The sequence below is a fragment of the Polypterus senegalus genome, chromosome 15, assembly GCF_016835505.1.
Source record: "Polypterus senegalus isolate Bchr_013 chromosome 15, ASM1683550v1, whole genome shotgun sequence".
Taxonomy (NCBI): domain Eukaryota; kingdom Metazoa; phylum Chordata; class Cladistia; order Polypteriformes; family Polypteridae; genus Polypterus; species Polypterus senegalus.
The window spans coordinates 897806-919729 of NC_053168.1; the positions used below are offsets into that span (position 1 = coordinate 897806).

The 21924-nt window shown below is 38.6% G+C and overlaps 1 protein-coding gene across 3 annotated transcripts in view; it reads left to right on the plus strand.

Annotated features, from left to right (window-relative positions):
• The window catches only part of kif15 (kinesin family member 15), a 67826-nt gene that overhangs the window by 20450 nt on the left and 25452 nt on the right, over positions 1-21924 (plus strand). For all 3 annotated transcript variants that reach the window (XM_039736175.1, XM_039736176.1, XM_039736177.1), the window contains 9 exons: positions 6685-6817; positions 9183-9324; positions 10160-10357; positions 13095-13202; positions 14153-14258; positions 17070-17235; positions 17599-17749; positions 19337-19419; positions 19668-19746. In XM_039736175.1, coding sequence (XP_039592109.1) covers positions 6685-6817; positions 9183-9324; positions 10160-10357; positions 13095-13202; positions 14153-14258; positions 17070-17235; positions 17599-17749; positions 19337-19419; positions 19668-19746 — 1166 coding nt within the window. The remainder of the gene's footprint in view (positions 1-6684; positions 6818-9182; positions 9325-10159; positions 10358-13094; positions 13203-14152; positions 14259-17069; positions 17236-17598; positions 17750-19336; positions 19420-19667; positions 19747-21924) is intronic.

Below are 21924 nucleotides of genomic sequence, written 5' to 3' on the forward strand. Positions count from 1 at the left end.
AAGTTGGTGACGTTTTAATGTGGTGGCGTAAAGGGCATGGCAGGCTGTTTACTAGCTCTGCAAAAGCAGACCGTGCAGTTGTCTTCAGATCCGAGCCAAACCTGTGCCAATCACCAAAGCAGCTCCCCGCTCACAGCACTGCTTTCTTTTCAAGATGTCTTCTCGGCTACTAACTCCTGTGGGAATACGGCTATCACCCACAACAGATGCTCTTAACCTCGATTATCCATCAGGGGTCGGGACCGAGGCAGTGACAGATAAGAGAAATGATGCATAACAGAACAGCTACTTTAAAAATGATGTACAGTACAGTAGATTACTTTAGTGAATAGTCATATTTATTTACAAAAAAAATATATTAACAAAATATAATGGTTAACAAAATGAATTAATCTATACAATATTATAAAGACTAGCGTGATGAGCAAATACAACTCGGACTTACTGGAGTTTTCTACGTTTTACATGGAGTCTTCATTCCGTAACAAACGGTACCCTGTCTTATACTGCGTACTCTGGGTTACAGAGCGCATCTCCAAAACAATAAAAGAAAACTTTCCCTACCAATAATTATCTCCTGAAAGCCATGTTTTGCCTCTGCCTCTTATTGTCTTCCGATTCCCTACTCAAAACTTCCTTCCACCGCACCTTTGGTTTTCTCCCAACTTCTCCTGTCACTCGTGTCCACCCTTCACCCTGGCCCATCACTTACACAGCATTCCACTCTTTCTGCACCCGCACAGAGCATCACAAGTTGCTTGCACATCACAATATATTGACAAAACGTAATATAGCAGAATTTAAAAAGAAAATTACAATGCAGAATAACATTAACGTCAGTGGTTTCCATGTTTGACATGTTTTTCAATTTTGTTGGCATCACGCTTTATATTGTCCACTGTTCTTCCTACTCCATAATTGAAGCTCTTTTGTAGTTTCATAAATGTTTAATCATTTCAATTTTTTTGTGACACTTCTAACACCACACACATGTTTATTGGCCATAACAATGGATATTAGTTTAATTGTAGCAGAAAAAAAAGCTACAAAATGCTATTAAAGCTGAGGGTATGTAACAGATGCTGATTTCAAAATGCCGCATGACCTGTGGTGCTCTGGTGAAAAACACTACACACTGGCACAAGGGAGAGCGGTTTCAGTGTGCAGAGCTCGCAGCATATCGTGTGGCAGTAGCAGTGGGTAGACACTTGTGTGCACAATGGTTTTATTTTTTTGCCCTGATGGTTAATGGAGACTGACAGTTAATCAACTGATGAATAATCGAGGTTTTACTGTACCTTGATCTAATCAAACAATATAAAGTCAATGTTAATAAAAACACAGTGCAAAAGTGAGAAAGAGTCTTATTGAAAATAAAAGTGATGGAAGAGAAGTCTTTAAGTTTAGGTGCAGAGTTGTTTCAGATTGTTGTTCAGTCCTCAGTGGTCCTTGCCAGTTTCTTTGGGCTCTTCTCCTGCTCTGCCCAACCGGCACCCCAAACTTAAAGCCCTAACCTCCTGTCTCATTAACAAGGATTACAACAATAGTCAATAAGTGTTTGCTTTTCTCAGGCTGTTTGTCAGATCTTAATTACCTCAGGTCTAATAAATGAACAATATGTTTGGGAATTTGAAAAGAATCATCTGAAAGATACAAGTCAGCATAGATACAGAATTTAAAATCGGTACACACACAGCATGTTTAACATGGGATTAAAGAGTCCACAGTTGAAGAGTTTAAGGAGACTTTGTTTAAATAGAGTCAGAAGCTGCAGGTTTTCTGCTTGCTGGCTGTTTAGTCAGGTGTCCTTATTGCTGGCAGCTTAATTTGTATTCATGGACTTCTGTTTGCCGTCCAAGTTCTTATTTTATATATTGAGTAAAGCACAATTCCATATTGTGAGTTTTGAACATAAGTTAGCCATATGAAGATTTTAATACCAGTGCAAACATGAAGATGACCCCTGAAACAGGAGGAGAAATTTGACAAATGTGTGGAGGCCTTTTCAGCCCATAAAGTTTTTTCAGCTAATAGTTAGGATGTCCCGATATGTCTTCTAGATACTTCTTAATGATCATCATGGAAGCTATAATAATAAAAGGCTGAAAACCAACAAAAGCTGACAGGGTGCTGTATAAGAAAGCAAAGCAAAACACTCGAAAAGCAGTTGTGAGGATGTCGGGAGGTGCAAGTTTACAAGTGAGCTACAGAATAAGGATGGAAAGAAAAATGTGTTCAAACTCGAAAAGTAAATGTCAAAGGGAGAAACGGCAGATGTGAACTGCTAAAGGGAGCATCGTGAAGATTGATGATAATTGATACCTAGAAGAACTACAGTACATTGATAAATTGGAGAAGTCTCTTATTTAAAAAAGGTACTTGGAGTCCATAAATCCTTAAAACATTTAGTACATTCACTAAAGATTTGTCCTGCCAGTTTAGCAAACTAGCAAAATACCCGTGCTTCATAGTGGAGAGGTAGTGTGTTAAAGAAGTAATGAAAAATTAAAGGAAACATTTTGAAAACATTTTTGTTTTGTCACTGTTATGAGTGTTGCTGTCACACACATATATATATATATATATATATATATATATATATATATATATATATATATATATATATATATATATATATATACATATATATATATATATATATATATATATATATATACATATATATATATATACATATACATACACATTATCTATCTAGGCAAAGTACTGCCTTAAAAGTTTTATTAAGAAGAAAATTAAGTAATTTTAAGTTAATTTTTTAAACTGAGGGAAAATATACTAATAATTTATTTGTGAAGGATCTGTTTGTATATCACATTGTGAGTTCGGCCTAAGTATACAACCGGTTTCATCGATAACTTCACATCCAGCTTTTGAGAGTTTAAACATTCATAAACATCAAAGTGTCCACTACTGAAATCGTCACCTGTCAATCTAAGATGTTTAAGAGGCATTGGCGGTTGTTGAAAGGTGTAAAATATTTGGCCATTTCTGTACACTTGAAAGCGACAACCGAACAATTCAGCGGCAGCCATCAACTCGCATGCAGATCCATAGGTGAAGGGCTTAAGCATTTCACTCTTCTAGTGCTCCTGTGTAGTCTAATTATCTCCTGTACGTCATCAGTCCACACCTTGAACCTGTCCAGTCATTCAATACATAAGACACAATGGATATCAACAGTGAGCCTGATATGGCCGTGCAATATGTAACACAGAGAATGGAAAAGGCAGGCAGCATCTCCGGGCATGGAAACCTCTCAGTAAGTGACAGTTCTTTGATCGATGGTGATCACCTCGATAGACATGTTAATGGGGGTACGGTTGGAATGATAAAGGAAATGGGGACCTGAACAATGTAAAGTAAGTCTAAAATACCTACACAATAACTATAATCGTAATAAATGAACAATAAAACAGCGGAGAAGACGTGGATTAAATAAAAAGGCTGTAGTTATCAGCAGGGAGACGTGAATCCTGTGGTGAAGCAAAGAAGAGAATGTAGAGACTGGAGTGACGGACGGCCTTATATAGGCAGGCAGCCAACAACGTGGGAGGTGTTGGGATGGGGGACCCAACGCCGCCTCACACGGTGACCGAGCTACAGGCTATGGACTTATATATGTACGTAAGTAGGATTCAGTTAGCGTTGGGAACCCGCGTACTAAATTTCTTGAAGATGGGCCCATAAGTAACAAAGACTGTTGAAAAGTTCAATATGGTGGCCGACAGTGGCATTATACCACTGAAATAAGTACGTACATTGGTTTCGGTTAGTGCAGGGAAGCCGCCTACCAAATTTTGTGAAGATGGGGCCATAAATAAAGTTCAACATGGCGGACGTTGTCGGCCGTAATGACTGTTACGCGTAGAATTTCAAAATAAAACATGCTTAACTTTTGTAAGTAAGCTGTAAGGAATAAGCCTGCGAAATCTGAGCCTTCTACCTACACGGGAAGTTGGAGAATTAGTGATGAGTCAGTCAGTCAGTCAGTCAGTGAGGGCTTTGCCTTTTATTAGTATAGATATGTTTATCCAAACTAAGGAAAAATTCTGTAAAAATAAATTTGAGTGTTTCTTTAATCTATTAACATGCAATACATAACAAATTTTAAAGCAGTGCACAAGAAACTTGGGCAGTAAACTTGACACTTTGCAGCATGGGATGCTAGCTGCTGGTGTGGGCCGATGGCCAAGAAATAAAGTAGGAGACACTTGTCCGGCACCCTAAAAGTATCGTTTTGTTGCTGATCCTGCTCTAGTTCACTCTTAATCCTGAAATGCCTGACTGACTGCTAGTCTTATGCTGCACCTGTTAAGCATCCATTGCTGCAAGTAAAAGCTGCTCTCCTTTCCCATTAATGACAAAAGAAAAGAATCAGCAATGTTTGTTTAGCTGCCTCTGCCAGCAGGCATTTTCATACGCTGTCAATGCTCACTTGACTTGCCAAACTGCCTTAAACAATGAGGCTTGATCAAAGAAATATTCTGGTCAACTGTACCATAGTTTTCCTGCAGCTGTAAAGGGGAAAAAGAGAAACTGAATTTAGTTTAATGCATAAACTGGAAAGGGACCCGCAACAAAACAATGCTATTAGGGTTTAAAGTCTATTTGGTGCAAGTGTAGATCCAAAAGTCCTAACATGTGTTGTGTTCAAGAAATGGAAGAATGTCCATTTTACTAATGGCAATAGTCTTACAATCTAAATTTATGGTAAGGCTGATAGTAAAAGTAATGTGACAAAAGAGTTTTGTAGAATGCAGTAACATTTGCATAGTGTATAAAGAGCAGCACAATGCTGAAATGAATGGGTGGTTAAACCACCAGCCATTGTTTTACATCTGAACGTCTGCTTCCACCTTGGAGTAAGACTATTAGATGTTCAATCTAGTGTAGAGTGTATTCTTGTAAGATGATGATTGCTGGCCTGAAGGCAATAGGCGTGGTGCTGAATGGAAAAAGAAGGTGATTGTTACGTGACGTGAAAGCCAGAGGTTGACTGGGTGAAGAGGTGAGCACCAGGGTGGAGGTGGAGGTATGGGGCCTGGACTCTGGGCAAAGCTGAAGAAAACGTAATTGTTGATAGTGTTGACTGACATGAAAAGAATGGGTCGTACACCAGAGAATGTCCAGGACCACATAGAGCACAACAGATTGATTTGAGGGGCACTTGGCTAACTTGGGTAAATCCAGAAATTGTCCATTATGTCACTCTTGATGTAGAAATTAAACTGCTTTTAAAAAGGTGCATAAAACAAAACTGAATGTTACAGAAATGAAATTGTTGAGGTGTATGTGCAGAATAACAGCTTGATAAGAATTGGGAGTGAGAGAATCAGGGTCACAGTTAAAGTTGGATAAGTCCCAAAGAAAATATAGGAAAGAAGGGTAAAGTGTTATGGGCATGTCATGAGAAGAGAGTTAAGCAATGTGGGGCGAAGAATCGTGGAGAAGAGGATGGCCAAAGAGAAACTGGATGGGCTGTGTGAAGGGAGACCTAAGGGAGAAATGGGTATCGGGTGAGGAAGTATACAACAGATGAGAGTGGAGGAGGAAGGTCCAATATCATGACCCGACATGAAACCCCTTAATTCTGGGGGGTGCTTGGTTTTTCTGGAGGTTTGGTGTACTGCAGTGCTACTGTATTTCCACAGCAGGCCCCAGCGTTGAGCCTTTTGAAAGTGGCAGATGATGACTTATGAATTTCATTACTGATCTGTGACTGTTTTTTCAAAATCTCTTTATTGTCATTGTAACAAATTTAGGTGCAATCCCTGTAATGTCAAAATATAAATAAATATAATAGCAAAAGGATAAGAAGAAATAAGGTAGAACACAAACATTCAACATAAGATGCACAAGATGTCATCTATTGCACTGCTGCATTGGTGGTGATTAGGTGACATTCAGTGCCCTAATAGCAACAGGCATTTCCAAACAGACATTTAATTTTTTGAATATTTAAGTGATCTAAATTAAACTTTTCAAAATGTAAGGCTCAATTTAGAGTTCACGTAAGTAATATGAATTATACAAGTCATGATACAACTGCCAGGATCCCTCTGGGAGATGATCTCCCAACTTTGTGCTGTTTGTATTGCTGTGACAAGTAGCCCTTTAGCATTATCTTGAAGTGTTATGGCTGCAAGGCTTCACCATCTGGCAACTTGCCTTGTGGACTCCTAGCTGTCATTTCCAACGTGATTAGTGACCAGCATGAAGTTCCAAGCCAACATTCTATGCAGGATATGCTGGAACTGAGTGGCAGTCCTTTTCATAAAACGACTGCATACAGGTGCTCTTAGTCGGTCGGGGTCCTTCTGTATATTTAACTGTTTAGTCTCTGGGGTCAGTTTAGAAAGGCAGTGGATGTCTAAGTTGTGCTTTAATAATCATTTATATTATTTTCCATATAATGTATTTCAAGCCAGTATCATAATGCCTTAAATCAGCATCATTGTAAACTGTGGTGAGGTTCAAGGTGTCGGCTCTTGGGTAACGCTTCCTGCTTTTAAGAGACCTCTTATTCTAGAAGTAGAAGTTAAAGACCAGTATGCATCACTAACTTGTTAAATATTTTTCTTTTTTTGGCATTAAATACACTACATTTCTGAATGTTTTTATTTTAAAAAATTTTATTTTTTCAAACTGTATTCCATTTAGTTCACTTGAGTCCTATGACATCTGAGAACACCTCATCTGTTTCAATTGAGAGACTAAAAGCCCAACTGACACAAAAGCAGACGGAGCTTACGAGTACGGTGCAGGCGTATGAAGAATTCAAAGAGCTGACAAAGTAAGTAGGAGATCTGTGTGTGTGTGTGTTCTATATCGATTACATATTACACTTTTTATTTTTCATTTCCTCATCTTGGTATTGTTTTTCAAACAGTATTTAAAATGTAACCATTATGACAGCCCAGACCCCATTAATATAAAATAGAACTGAATGTAGTGCACCTCCATCATGCTATTAAGGTACTTGTGCTAAAATATCTTGTTTAAATATGGAGTAACTCTAGGAAACACAGAAGTCGCAGTGAATTGTGACAGTGTGCTGTAAACTTAGCTGACGTGAGGTGTTATCTGATCAACAATTTCTAGTTAGGATGTTTGCCCAAGTGTAGCTAAGGTAACCTGCTTTGCACAGCAAAATGTTTAAACTATAGAAAGAATCAATTCTACATTTACATGATATGAGGGTTTCCAAGAAAGTTTTTCAGCAATTTTTTGTTTTTTCTGTTTCTAGTATTTCATTATCGAAGTGTCTGATCATACTTATGGGATAGATATCTACGCATATTTGCAACAGTCCCTATTTTTCTAAATGTCCATCCATTTCAGTAGCATTGTGTAAATGAGAAACAAGGATGTGTATCTCAGTGTAGTGTCAGTCTGATTCCTGCCCTCACTACTAAATTTTTACCCATATACCATAAGGCATGTTTGAAAGGTCAAAATAGATTAATATCTTAGAGAACAAGATTTTGGTTCTAGAATGAGTGGGCAAGAATGGTCTACCCAACTGACTGATAAATTGAAAAAAAAACTAGCATTCACAAATAAATCAAACTTGTGTATGGCCATGCCTTGTTGTGTTGAAGGAAGACTTTTGGAAACTTTTCTGATGGACTAAACTCTCCTTAAATGCTTCTGCAGCTTCCTAAAAATCTAAATGAACAGATAGAAGTTAATGGTTTGTACCACGTAGCATTATAGTATATATCAGTATCCTCCCTTCTACATCCCAAAATGAAATGGCCATAAGTATCACACAGTCACTCCTAATCCATTAACAGCTGTGTTTGGTGGGCTTAAAGTAGAGAGAGACAAACAAACTGTAATTGCCTTTACGTCACTTTTAGCACATAGACTTGTCTTACTCAACTGGAAGAATCGTAGCCCACCTCTTATAAGTCCATGGGTAACTAATGTTATATTCTATTTGAAATTGGAAAAAATCGAATTCACACTTAGTGCAGGGGTGTCGAAGTCTTGGCCTGGAGGGCTGCAGCGGCTGCAGGTTTTCATTCTAACCCTTTTCTTAATCAGTGACCAGTTTTCACTGCTAATTAAATTGTTTCCCTTCATTTTAATAGCCCTGTTTTTAAGGATTCAGGCCTCTGAATGTATTCCTTTGTTAATTAAATGACAGCCAAGCAGAAATGAGATGTGAAACGAGCCTACAGATAACTAGCTAAACTGGGATTTCAAACTCCAACTGATTTCACTCCAAACAATCTCTTAATGAGAAGCTGAGTCTTGCTGTTAATTAAACCCGTTATTTAATTCCATGGCTTGTTGTTGCTCTCATTCCACTCTCAACTTTACTGAGACCTTCATCTTTCTTTATTTTCAGATTTTGTGTGATGGCCACAGGTGAGCTGGTCCTGTGTTTTCTGTCTCCTTGTTTAGCTGTTAATTAAGGAAAAACAGACAACTAAGGGGCCTGAGTCAAGTTAATTAAAACTAAAGCAAAGGAAGTTAATTAGTAGCAAACACTCGTCACTAATGAAAAAGAGGGTTAGAATTAAAACCTGCAGCCACTGTGGCCCTCCAGGACCGGAGTTTGACACCCTTGACTTAGAGGATCTGTTCAAAACTTTTTTTTAAGACCTGGCAGGATCCAATCAATCACATTGCTCTCTTTCTCATGGGTGGGAGTTGAATTGAATTGAATTTTAAGATTGACTTGTTTCTGTGGAATGTTACTTGCTTTTAATAAAATCAATTAAAAAGTGTTCCTCCTGAAGAGAGAACTTTAAATCTAATCAGAGGAGAAGATGGATGATACCATTCCATTGAGGTCTTTTGGTGCCTGCTCCAAATTGATGGTTCCTTGTTTCATCTTCAGTGATAATCTGGGGGGACTGAGCGTTCACCGTCAGCCTCGTAACAGAAGAGTAAATCTGAATGCTGTCTGATCCACGGCTTTGTGATTGCTATTTAGGCTTTGAGATGTGACCTCTTGTATGCACACTTTGAATACCCTGAGACATCAATGTTTTTCACAATTCCCTTTGATCGTGTTCCGTCTCTTGTAATATGCAGTTGTCTTTTTTTGCATGGATACTGTTGTTTTTCTACTTTGTAAGACGCATAACTAGTGATGGTGTTTGGGACAAAAACAAATTAAAACTTTCACAAATTTTGTTTTTAAGGAAGAAGATCCTGGAAATGGAGTCAAACATCAGATATCTTGACAAAGCCAATCAGTCTTTGGAAAAAATCTTGGAAGCAACTAAAGCTCATAAACGACAGGAGGTGTCCCAACTGAACAAAATGCATGTGGAGACTATTAAGGTACTACTAGGATTTTAAACGTACACAATTTCCTTCCAGTTCTCTCCATCAGTTCCCTTGAACTTAGTCTCTTAAAGTTCAGTAGTTTGTTCCAGATTGGTTATGTTATAATTGTTAGTTTTTATAAAGCAACCCGGTATTTTTCTTGTTGTTTTAATTGTTTCAGAACATGTTCCAAATATAAATCTTATGTCAATAAAAAGCCCTAAATCCTTTTTAGCAGTTACTACTTATAGGTCCATAGTTTTTCAAGGCTCACTTCACATGTATTTATGTTAAACTGAATTTCCCAGGGTGTGCCTAGTTCTGAAGGCTGTCCTTTTCTGTTTGAATTTCTTTTGCTGCCTCTTCAGTATTTCCTATCCCGCCAGTTTTTGTGTCATCTGCAAATTTTACAAGTTCACTCTTTATAAAAGAATTAATATGATTAACACAAATTAGAGGTGCAGACAGAGCAAAGATCCCTTAAAGACCAGTCCATTGTGGAGCATTCTCCTGTTGTCCATGTTTATTACTGGAAAATCTGTCTGCAGTGTGTACCCTTATGGGTGGTGCGCCTATATGACTACGCCACACTGTTTGTTTGTTCCAGCTGAGCTCGAGGAAGTCCATTTAGGTCACCTGGCCAAGAGGTGCTCGGTGGCAAATACCACTCTGTAGTGTGACTCTAGGAGTGAAGCCAACATTTGGATTGCTGATTCCTTTAATTATAGATACAGTGTTTTTAAAAATGCATTTCCTTTACGTCAGAGCTGTATTTTGTGTCTTACGTACATATTTAAAAATGCTTTCTATACAGTATATTTGTTATCTAAATCTTGGTTCTTTGTTTCAGAACCTCACAACACCCACAAAAGCCTATAATCTAAGGTCTCGACTGGTTCCTCATTTAAGCCCTGAAGGAACACCAGTGTTATTGAAAAGCACCGATAGTGTAGAAGAACAAGTGGATGAAATATTCAATGAGCCCCCGCCGCCAGAAATGAGTGAGCTTGCTTATGAGGCAGTTGCTGAGGAACTACGCATGGTGCAGGTAATTTTCACATAAAAATAATTTGCGTATTAAAGGCTTAAAGTTTTTAATTTGCAGGTTTTGGACTTGGAAATAATATTAAAATGTACATCTTTTCAGGGATGACCTGTACAGTAGTTGTGTGATGCATTGTTGTCGTGTACAAGATAGTCACTTAGCTACTAGTAACCAAACAACTGGGAGGGAAAGGTGGTCATATATACAGAGAAGGAGTGAAGTAAACACAGAAACAAAATTATTATAAATAGCAAAGTCTCAAAAAAAAAAAAAAAGATGCTTTTAATACCTTTTCTGACATGTGGTAGTTGGTGTTGATTGGCGAAATGTGCCAAGGTGTTCGCTAGTGACCTTGCTTGACAAATACTTTCCTGGAAATGTACAGTGAGGCCAGCTGTAAGCTTAGTTCACCTCACATTTTATGTTGCTGCCCGATCTGCTTTGCACATGTGACGTTACTATTCCAGCTGGATTTGCACCCCCCATGCAGCTTATTCATTTGAGGGGTACATTAGCTGACTATGATGAGAATATTAGGAAAATACTTGTTGTTCTGCATAGATACCTTGTATGTTGTATTTTCACTGCTGGTGTAAGCATTTTATATTCCTCAGGTAGTGGCACGTACAGTCTCCCCCAACCAAATCCACCCCCCATACACAAACTGCTGATTCCTCACATCACATGATCTCTGGGTGTGCAGGTACTCCAGACCTGAAACAGGGAAGTGCAGAGTGGCACATTCCAACCTTGGAGTCCCGGTGGCAGAGTGCCAGGTCCGTTTAAGAGAAGAGGGTGTGGGCCGAATGCATGTACAGTAATCGTCAGTGTCACGCCTAACCAAAACAAAACTCAAAGGAGCCCTCCACAGTAAGAAAACACGAGACCCTTTGAATGAAAAAAGTGCAAAGCATCGGCATGGATAGATTGGAAACTTTTCTGTGTCTAAGGGCACAGGCAAGCCAAACTCTGACAAGTATGTATGGTAATTTCCCTTTTATAATACACAGTCATTAAAGATACACCCAATGTAATTACTGTAATTACTGTAATTGCACACGGACGGTTTGAAGAAAAGGGCAACTATAATCAAATACCTTCAAAAGAATCCATGGCCTTAGGTAAAATCTGTTTCCCCATTTTTGATTATTCTTTAAACTTGCAAAGACAGTGTCAGTAATTAGCCTAGTAATGCATGACAGTTCTAAGAATAAGACAAGGTGAAAAATTAAAGGATAACTGTCAATAAGTAAAGCAGATTAATTACAAATTAAACTAAAAATCAATGGTAAAAACAATTATTTTTGTATTACAAATGGAACTTCTCAGCTAAACTAATAGAGCTCTACACATTTACATTTTTTTTTTTTTTAACAGTAGTGGCATAGATGTATTATTTTCCAGAAACTTGTACAAGTAAAGCTGCATTTATAAATAAATAAAAGTGCTCTCTAAAGTGGCTTTCAATGGAGCACCAGAAGAAGTGTGAAGCCAAAAGCGTTATAGCTTAATAAATATGTCCACTCTGCATTGCTTCCCAACTTGAGATTGTCAATTGTGATGAGCAAACCACAGAGTTTTCCTCCCCATGAATATGGCAACATCACACAAATGTTCAGGAAATCAAATGGGAAGTAGGAGCTAAAGTAGTATTGAGTGGATTCTAATGCTGCAATTGCTTTAAGTGTCGTAAAGGCTAGAGAAGTGTCTGCCAACTATGCTGGACCGATTATTGAGGCCAAAAATGTGAGCTGAGATGAGCTGTGTGGCAGTGGTGCTAAACACTGCGTCAGTCTGCCTCAAACAACAAAAGACACAGACAGAACAATGACCACAAACAAAGTACGGCCTTCCAGAGTACCAGTCTTTGGGGCACTGGTTGGCCCCACCACAAAGCAGGTAGCACAGACTGATCTTGGAGTCCCAGCCGCCATAAGAGAAGGGAACACGACGCAGTGCCGAATCAAAGAAAACCTTTATCTCTGTAAAATAATTAACTAACAGTGAAAGATGTATTACTATTTACAAGGCTTTTCTTTTTGTTGGAAGTAGGATTACTAGTGTTCTGTTTATATTTACCCCATTTTTGATACCCATTGCACACCCAGCCTACCTTGAAGGGGGTCTCTCTGAATTGACTTCCCCAAACCCTCTTAGAAGTGCTATGTTTTCTTGTCATCTTAGGGAGTCGAGGCTGGTGGTGCTGTCAAAAACAGGGTCTGTTAAAGTCCATTTCTAGTGTGATTCTGGGCTATACAAGAAATAAGTTGTTCTTTTTGCCTGCGTTTTCTCCTTGGCACCTTATATCAGTGTTTGTTGCCACTCCAAGCCACATGAATCAAGTGCCAGTCGTATGATGAGAGGGCAAAACAAATAAGAGAGATCAAGACTTTTTTTTTTTTTTCTTTTTTCCCTTGATTCTTTTGTTTGTTCTGTTTCTGTCGTTTTCAGTTCTGGCCATTTAGCTGCCTATTTTAACAGCACTTCTGGATCATGGGTGGTATTAATAATCTTAGTGCACCATGTGCACTCCTACCTTTATAAGCATGACCCATCATGCACCTGACAGTACACACTTCGGATATTCGGCTAGTACTGTAATTGTTTAATTGGCTGTATTTTATGGTTGTATCATACTGTCTTATGCATATTTAGCATGTGTATATATTCCCTCATGTGATTTGCAAATTTGTTATCTCTAATTCGTAAATATGAACTTCTTAATACTGTCTCCTTGAAGGATCAAGCAAGCAATCTTCAGATCAAGCTTGATGAGGAAGAGGTGGAAAAACGAAAACTACTTCAAGAAAAAAGCAAGTTAGAGGAGCATTCTACACACGTGCAAGAGGTTGTATGTTGTTTCACCCTTTAACAATTGTGACCACAACATGTTAGCATTAACATTTCTGTATGTTTTGAGAGCAAACACATTCAGACCAAGATAAAGCAATTTGGTGATGCATCAAATCACGCTATTTCTTTTCTTATATTTCTTTATCTTGTTCATTAAATCTCTAATTTGCCCCGACTGAAAAACTTTCACAAAGAAACCAAACACCACCCTCTCTCATAATGTCATTCTTCAATGTAGTCATTACCAATTAAATATCTTTAGGAGAAGATAAGACAACTATAAAGTACTAGTGAACTAATAAGTTAGACTTTAATTCCGCAATGAATGAGTTCTACAGCCTCAAAAGTCTGGAAGGAGTCGCTGACTATGGGGACTTAGTGTGTTCTTGTGTGTATGCCTTGTGGTTTTCTTTCACACCCCAAAGACATGAGTGCCAGGCTGAATTAGCACACTGTATGAATGCTGTTGATGTGGGTTAATTCCCCATCCCTTGTTAGTTGCTACCCAGGAAGGGGTCTGAGATCCCGCAGCCCATAAGAATGGACAAGTGGGATGAAAAAAAATGCATGAGGAGAATACGGAGAAGCTGACTATAGACGTCACATGCTTTAGCAGCAATCAAAAATATAAATCATCAGATTTAAAATCCAGATAAGACAGGTGGTCATTCTGGTGTGATTAGGGAAAGGAGGAGTAGAGCCGATTACAGATGTGGGCTTATTTAAGATGACACGATGTAAAACTTATCAGGGACGTGACTCCCTTGTGTCGAGCAGCCCCTGCAGTGTCTGTCATTATTGGTTACCAGGGTTATTTTGAAGTAATAAATACCACTTGTAAATATGATTGGTGTACTTGGAAAGTTTTGAATAAAATTTGTACATTTTTATTAAAAAAATAAAATAGTGCTAATGATGGACTTTTTTTTCTTCTCTACTGTTCAGCTGTTTTCCACCGAGCGTGCCCTTTGGAGTAAAGAGCAGCAAAGGCTTGGTAGTCAAATTAAATCTCTGGAGAAAGACTTGGTGGAGGGTCAGAGTAAGAACGAAGGTAGGTTAACAGCTTTATTTGTGTGTTTTAGATATAGAGATAGTGTGTTGAAGGCAAGTAAGTACAAGAAGATCTAAATTTCATACAATTCAACATCTACAGATAACCAAAAAAATTCAATAATAAACTACTGCAGGTGAACAAAAATCTGTGAGAGCTGTAAACGGGTGAAAGATTACCTGCTCATTCATGTTCTTCATCTTGTGTCTTTAACTGGCGACTCTGTCAGCAGCATCCTCCTACCTCACTTCATGTATGCAGATCTGCCATGTTTGATTTGGGGGGGGTCTGCATTTTAGCTTCCTTTTGTATGTTTAGAGGTCCACTTTAACTACGAAACCAAGAAAATATTTGTAGGAATTAAAAAATATACTTCTTTCTGTGTGTCTTATTAGTAAAATGTAGATTTGAAAACTTTTCTTTAAAGGTTTAAATGAATACTTCAATGCTATTAAAATCTTTTCAACATATTGTAAAATATAAAAGTAAACTCTTGTTGTAGCCTAAATTACAACCTGACAAAAAATCAATTTACATGTTGAAAAACACAAAAAAATTCCCATTAAATGAACAAATATAAACAGTTTTATATAGTTAATAATTTTATAAAATCAGATGTGTTAAGGGCTACTAGAATATTCAATTAGAATGAATTAGTTTTTACATGTCCTTTGAGTTGTGCTGCTGCATATGCACCACAGAACAGAATTCTATTCAACGTTTGAATTTGTGAAAGGTGGCACTCCGTCTTCTACCGGGTTTGCAATAAGAGCCACGCAAAGTCAGGCATGGTGCTTGTTTTCAATGAAGGGGGTCTCTTCCTTCAGCCTAGCTGCCAATCCTGTCAATAATCCAGCAATTTGACACCCACTGCACGCCCAGCCTACCTGGAAAGGGGTCTCTCTTTGAACTGCCTTTCCCAAGGTTTCTTCCATTTTTTCCCTACAAGGGATTTTTTTTTTTTTGGGAGATTTTTTCTTGTCGTCTTAGAGAGTCAAGGCTGGGGGGCTGTCAAAGAGGCAGGGCCTGTTAAAACCCATTGTGGCACTTGTGTGATTTTGGGCTACTATACAAAAATAAATGGTATTGTAATCCTTAACTGTTAGCGGTCATCCTTTATTTTTTGAAAAAATGTAATTGTAGGAAAATAATCAGGGCTGCATCACTTTATTTCAAATCTGTGTTAATCACACTACTGTTTAATCTCTTTGTAGAAAATGACTACATGACTGTTTAATAATTGTAGACTAGTACCAGAGTAAAATATGTATGCGAGTACACAACATGGGTCTGGGTCATTTTTGTTCACAGTAGAGTGAAGGAGCTCTTGCATTACATACAGTATTTGTAAAATAGTATCGCTTACCTAGACTGTTCACGAAGGTTACGATAGGTGTAGGCTACTTAATGTGATTCCAGTCATTTCTGTGTTGTAATGAAACTCCCCAATACTCGGTCACCCCTAAGCCCAAGTATTTTTCTGTCAGGCTCGTTCTTCTCATGCGTAATCTCCCTTACTGACATGTTTACTCTGTGTATCGCAGGAAGACCTTTTCTGCCATCATTCCTGTTATGAGATGAATGTAGAGAGAGACCGTTTTATTTCTTTTATAGTTCTTTTTTCTAATGTTTCACGCTTATTTTTATGTTTATTTTTACAGCATTTCATCTGCTATAGGGCATTATTTTTTGCATATGGATTCATCACCTACTGACATTGACGTTTGGCTCTATATGTACTTGCTCAACATTGTGGAACTTAATTTTTTTTTATTGTTGCTTAAAACGTTACGTGGCCAATTGGACATGCATGCTAATTTTGTAAGGAATTTTTTGAAATTTTTAAAGGTTCAGTGGTATAGCATAGGTTAAACACTGTGTGTGTGTGTGTGTGTGTGCATATTTAATCAAATACCTGACTCCTCCTCATTCGTTGGTCAACAGGGTTGTCTTCAATTCAGAAGCTCAAATTCGCTTGAATGTGCTTCACTTTTGTGTACCACTCACTTCGCAGGCATATTTATTGAACAACATCTTAGCAAAAAATACATGTGTTTTGGATATTGTGGGCATGTGGCTGGATAACTGACATGGATTTTAGAGCACAAGTAACGTGAGAGTTGTTTTTCATGAATGTTTTAATGCTGTTTGCTGCTCTTCAGTGTTGGGTCCCTAATGGTCCCCAGTGAAGCTCATTGTGTCGAAGTTTATTTCCATTTTCCATGAACACATGACTCAACATTTTTCTTGGCCTTCTCTAAAAAAAAAAACATGGAATAAGTAACAGAAAAAAACAGCAGTTCTGTGGAGAATTCTCCTTGAATGAAGAATTTCTAGCATATTTCAGGGGCACTAAATAAAACCCTAACATGTTTACATAATTTTAATTTTTATCTTATTAATTTGCAATGTCTGCCATTTTTGGTATAATATGTAGGATGTAGTTTAGAAGTTTAAAAAGTGTGTAACAACAAATATTCTGCTGTGGTAGTTTGTAATTCACCATTAAATAACGGCGGATCATAATGGCTTGAAGTCTCACTTTAGTAACCCTGAGTCAGCCTTATTATGGGATGTTAGCATAGCAGGGGAGTGCACAGAGTGCTTAAAGGGAGCCAAACTGACAAGTGTGAGTTGGTACATTTAATGAGCATTAATGATCTACAATTACTGCAAGTATTAAGAGTTTTGGAGCCAATCAGTATTTTTTATTTTATGCATTTTAAATATGCCATCTTCCAAGAATGATGATTCTTCTTTATGGCTACATCTATTGTAATCATATGTGTCTGGTCCCTTTGTCTGCTGTAGTGCTGAAGAGTGAAGTGCATGATCTGCGAGTAGTTCTGCAGTCTGCAGATAAAGAGCTTAACGCTGTAAAAGTGGAGTATAGCTCCTATAAAGAGAAGCAGGAGCTTGAATGGAGACAGATTTCCAGCAACATGATTGAGATGCGCCTGCAGTTGGATAATGTCAGGTACTTCAGAAGGTCTATGGAAATTACTTGAGTAGTGCTTCCCTTTTATCGCCTTATTTTAGAAATACTGCACTGCTTTGAGTTAAAGTGTAATAACACAAGAGGTCTCACTCAGGGTGGGCCTAACATTTCAGTTGCAAACATGCTTTTCATAAAACATGGATGCTACTACTTTTGCATGTGTATTTCACTTTGCTCCTTTCCATTTTTTTCTTTTTAATGTGTTTAAGCTTTGACTTTGTATTTTTTATTTCCTACATACTGGCCAGATAAAATATAATGGTTTAAATGTGATGTAGACTGGAAACTCTTGGCTCTGGTTTCTTTGTGTGCTCTCATTGACTATTGTATATTTCCAATTAGACTAGAATATGAAAAACTTCTGGAGGAAAAACGGTTTCTGCAGGATGCCCATGATAACCTACAAGAAGTTATGAAGTTTGAATCTGAGGAGTATAAACAAAGCCTGTCAGAGTGCAAGAAGGAGAACGCAACTCTACAGTCTGAGCTCGCTGTAAAACACTTTTTAATATTCTATAATAGAAACCAATAACAGTTCTGTTTCCTACTTGTGCAGTAGAATTCAAGCTGCTCTTCCTGAAAAGACTCGTACATATCCTTAAACCATCTAAAATGTAGAGCTTAATATGCTATGTGTAGTGAAATTGGGGCCATCAAAGCTATATAAAATGGGGGTGAGCTCACTCTGACAGGGAGGATGTTTATTGTCATGCCAGGGCCAAAGCAATGACCCCAAGCTAGTTTCATTTTGGTTTAAGGAAAGGCACAGATTCCCCAGAAGGCAGAAAAAGTGGAACCAAAGGAAACAGTGGGCACTGAGATACAACCGGCTTGGCTCAAGTAGTGAGTGAAGCCATGGAGAGATGGGGAAAGTCAAAAGACTTCCTGGCTGATAGAATACCAGGCTGCGCCATGAAGTGGTGAGATAGAAGGAAGGGTGACCTGGAAGCATCGGCTCTCTGAAGGTTAAAGACGGCTCTGAGACGTTAAGGGTATTGGGGTCACCAAAAGAAGCCCTAGGCTGGTTCTCTCATAAAAATAGGGCAACTTCTGACCCTTGAGTTAATTTTAGTGCCGGAAGAGGGGTGTAATGTTACCCTGAGTCAACTAGCAGGAAGAGGTGCGGCTGTGAAGAGAACTTGGGGTTTGTGTCTTGATCAGCAGGAGTTTAAGACGCTTTAGGATGTGAGAGGTTACAGGGTTTGTTTCTGTCAGTTGGGTTATTTGTTTTCTCTCTCTATTCATCCATGCTTACTTATTTAATCTTCTATTTTTTTGTATATTTTGACCTCTTGGTGTTGGTCTGGCTATAAATGCCATCATAATACAGGGTGGTTATTGTCACATGTACGGAGTACAGTGAAATTCTTACTTGCATGTGCTAATCATCATGTCGGAGGCTCCTTTATGTTCATTACAAGTTAGATACATGTTGTGTTTGCCACACTTTATTTTTCACTTTAATTAGTAATAAGAGTGAAAACTGAATACAAGTATAGGACAGTTCATGTGGTCCGACACTGGGAAGGCTTTAGCTAGGAAAACAGATTTTGTGCAGTTTGTATGAGGTTTTTGTAGCTATTTTTTTTTATATATAGAAAGTGTAGCATATAATCTGTATTATCATTCTGCGATGTTATCTCATCTTATTCCCCTAATGCAGTTTATCTATTTCAAAGTCGCTATCTTATTAGTAATATATAGAAATTCAATCTTGTTCGTCTTGACCTTTTTTTTTCCTCATGATTACTAGTTTGTGGTCTCTGAATTCTGTTGACTCTCCTGATATTAACATCGTAGTTCAGGGTTGTGTCATAGAAGTGCGGAGATCCTCTCTTGTTGCTTCCTGCTCTACCTCTTTGTTCGCTCACTTTGCAGGTTTCATTATTTTTTGTTTCCTTCTCCAGTTCCTGAATAAACTAAACATTAGGCTTTTTGATAAACAGAATAATTGAATTAGCTTTCTTTTTTAATTAATTTTAACAACTTATAGTTTTATAGCTTGATAATTAAGAACTTTGAGTTTTAATTCTGCAATCATTTTGCTTTCTGTCTCTTTTAACCTTTATGAATAAATAAGAAAATGGTAGACTTTTTAAAATCTGAAAAGGACCTCAATCAAAAACTAACTTCACAACTGGAAGATAAAGAAACCACGTCCAAGTAAGTCATTATTTTGACTTTGCATTTCCATTTTAGGTCTTGCACCCCATGTACCTTTGATTTTTGTATCATGTTTATGTTCAAGTGTTAGATTTGTGGTTATTGAGTTGAATTTGGACAGAATCCAGACATTTAACATTTTTACAAGTTGTTGTCAATTTCTGTTGTCACTATTAAGCACCAGGTGCGTGTTTTTAGTATCCATGTTTAAGGTTTTCACAGAACTATTAACTATTTTTCCCTTTTAGAGAGCTATTAAAAACATTGGATGAAAATATAAATTTGAAAAAGCAGATATCTGAATTTTCCATTAAATGTGACAAGCAGGTAAGTATAAAACAAAGATCTTTATTAGTATATAGTGGTTGGAAAATTCACAACCATTTAATCTTTTAATGAGATTCTATAAATCACTAGAAATTTCTGAAACCGTTATTAATGTAAGTTTCCTTATTATCTGTTTATGTTGAAATGTTTCCTATAATTACCTATGGAGTTTTACAGCAAAATTAATAATCTCACCCAGATTAATTGACAGATGATCGATAACATGATGAAGATTGCAGTTCTAAAATGCTACTAAAGTTTGACTTTGCAATCTTCTTTCATTCCAGTGTTATTTGATTGAAGTTGTGAATTGTTGCTGTGAGGACTTTAGACATCTCTGGGTCCACAGTTCTTGAGGCTGATCCTCCAATGAGCTGTGAACCACCTAATCTCCGTGAAATTGCACAGGTGGTGAACCAGCTGAGGTCAGGGAAGCAGCAGGATCTGGGGTGACCTTCTCCATGCTGGTGGTAAGGCTGTCCTCCTGGCATTGCAAGCAGTATCCTATTTGGGAGACAGGTGTCAACCCAGCTGACTAGAAAATGGGATTGTTGTCCCTATCTGGAAAGGGAAGGATGATCACCTGGACTGCAGCAACTACAGGGGGATAACCGTGATCACCTGTTTACTTACCAATGACCTGAGCAGTCTGGTTTTATGCCTAAGAAGTCGACCAAGAACTGCATCCAGGCAATGGAGGTTCTCATGGAGTACAAACGTGAATATCAGCAGAGTTTCCTTGCAGCCTTTGTTGATTTTGATAAGGAATTTGACTCAGTTCATCGAGCCCTCCTGTGGGACATCCTGAGACTTCACGGGATCCCCCCAAAGTTGCTGGATATCACGGCCAGCCTGTACACTGGTTCTGTGAGTACTGTGAAGAGTGGAGGCAGAACCTCTGCGTTTTTCCCAGTTGATTCTGGGGTTCGTCAGCAGTGTGTTCTGCTTTTACTGTGTTCAGTGCTTCCATGGACTGGGTGTTGGGCAGAGTCATGGGGTCCAGCGGCTGTGGGGCATCTGTTGGTGAAGAAAGATTCACTGATCTTGACTTTGCTGATAATGCTGTGACCTTCGCGGAGTCAATGGAGGCTCTGATCGTGGGTCTTAAGAGGCTGAGTGAGGAGTCTGAGTGTCTAGGCTTGCAAGTGTCCTGATAAAAACAAAGAGCCTGGCCTTTAATGACCTCTTGGGCACGGCCAGCAGCAGTGTGTCTGTCTGCGGAAAGAGTGTCGACCTTGTCGAGAGATTTAATTACCTTGGCAGTGACATTCATGTGACTCTGGTGACTCTTCCTATGAAGTCAGTAGGTGAATTGGGAGAACATGGTGGGTCGTGAGGTCGTTAGAAAGGGGTGTGTGGCGCTCATGATATATGTGTAAAACGGTGAAGGTCAAAGTCTTTACAGCCCCGGTACTTACTGTCTTGCTATGTGGTTGCGAGACATGGACGCTATCCAGTGACCTGAGATGAAGACTGGACTTTGTCAGTACTGTGTCACTTCAGAGAATACTTGGGTACCACGCTGGCTTGACTTTGTGTTGAATGAGCGTTTGCTCACGGAGTCCCAAATGAGGCACATTACCTGGGTTGTTACTGAGCATCGGTTATGGCACTATGGTCATGTGGTGCAAATTCCCTGAGGGTGATCCAACTCACAGGATCCTCATTGTTGAGGACTTGAGTGGCTGAACTAGGCCAAGGGGACGCCCACGTGATACCTGGCAGCGGCATATAGATGGTCAATTCCTGAGAGGGTGGTATAGGACCACGTGTCTGCCTGGAAGGTTGCCAACCAGGATCCTGAGATGTTTCATTGTGTGGTGGGTGCAGCAACGTGCTACATCGGTGCATGCTCCCTGACCTGACGTGAATAAGAAATAGATAATTGATAAAACATGCAGTATTAAAGAAAAATAAGTAACTGATGGGGCTGCCTCAATTTGCCCTCCGCCTTCTGACATGAAAACTTTTATATTGATGATGTCTGCAGGACTGGCCTAGAAGATTAAAGTGAGAAGTGATGTTTTGAAAATGGTCAGTTGATATCTCTATGCAGAAAAAGTCCCAGAAAGCTCCCCTTTCATCTCAGGGACTTGCAGCTTGTTCAAGACGTCGGTAGATGCAAAAGTTAAACTGAGAGGTGCCGATAGACGGTGTTTTGTTTTTAATTTTAATGTA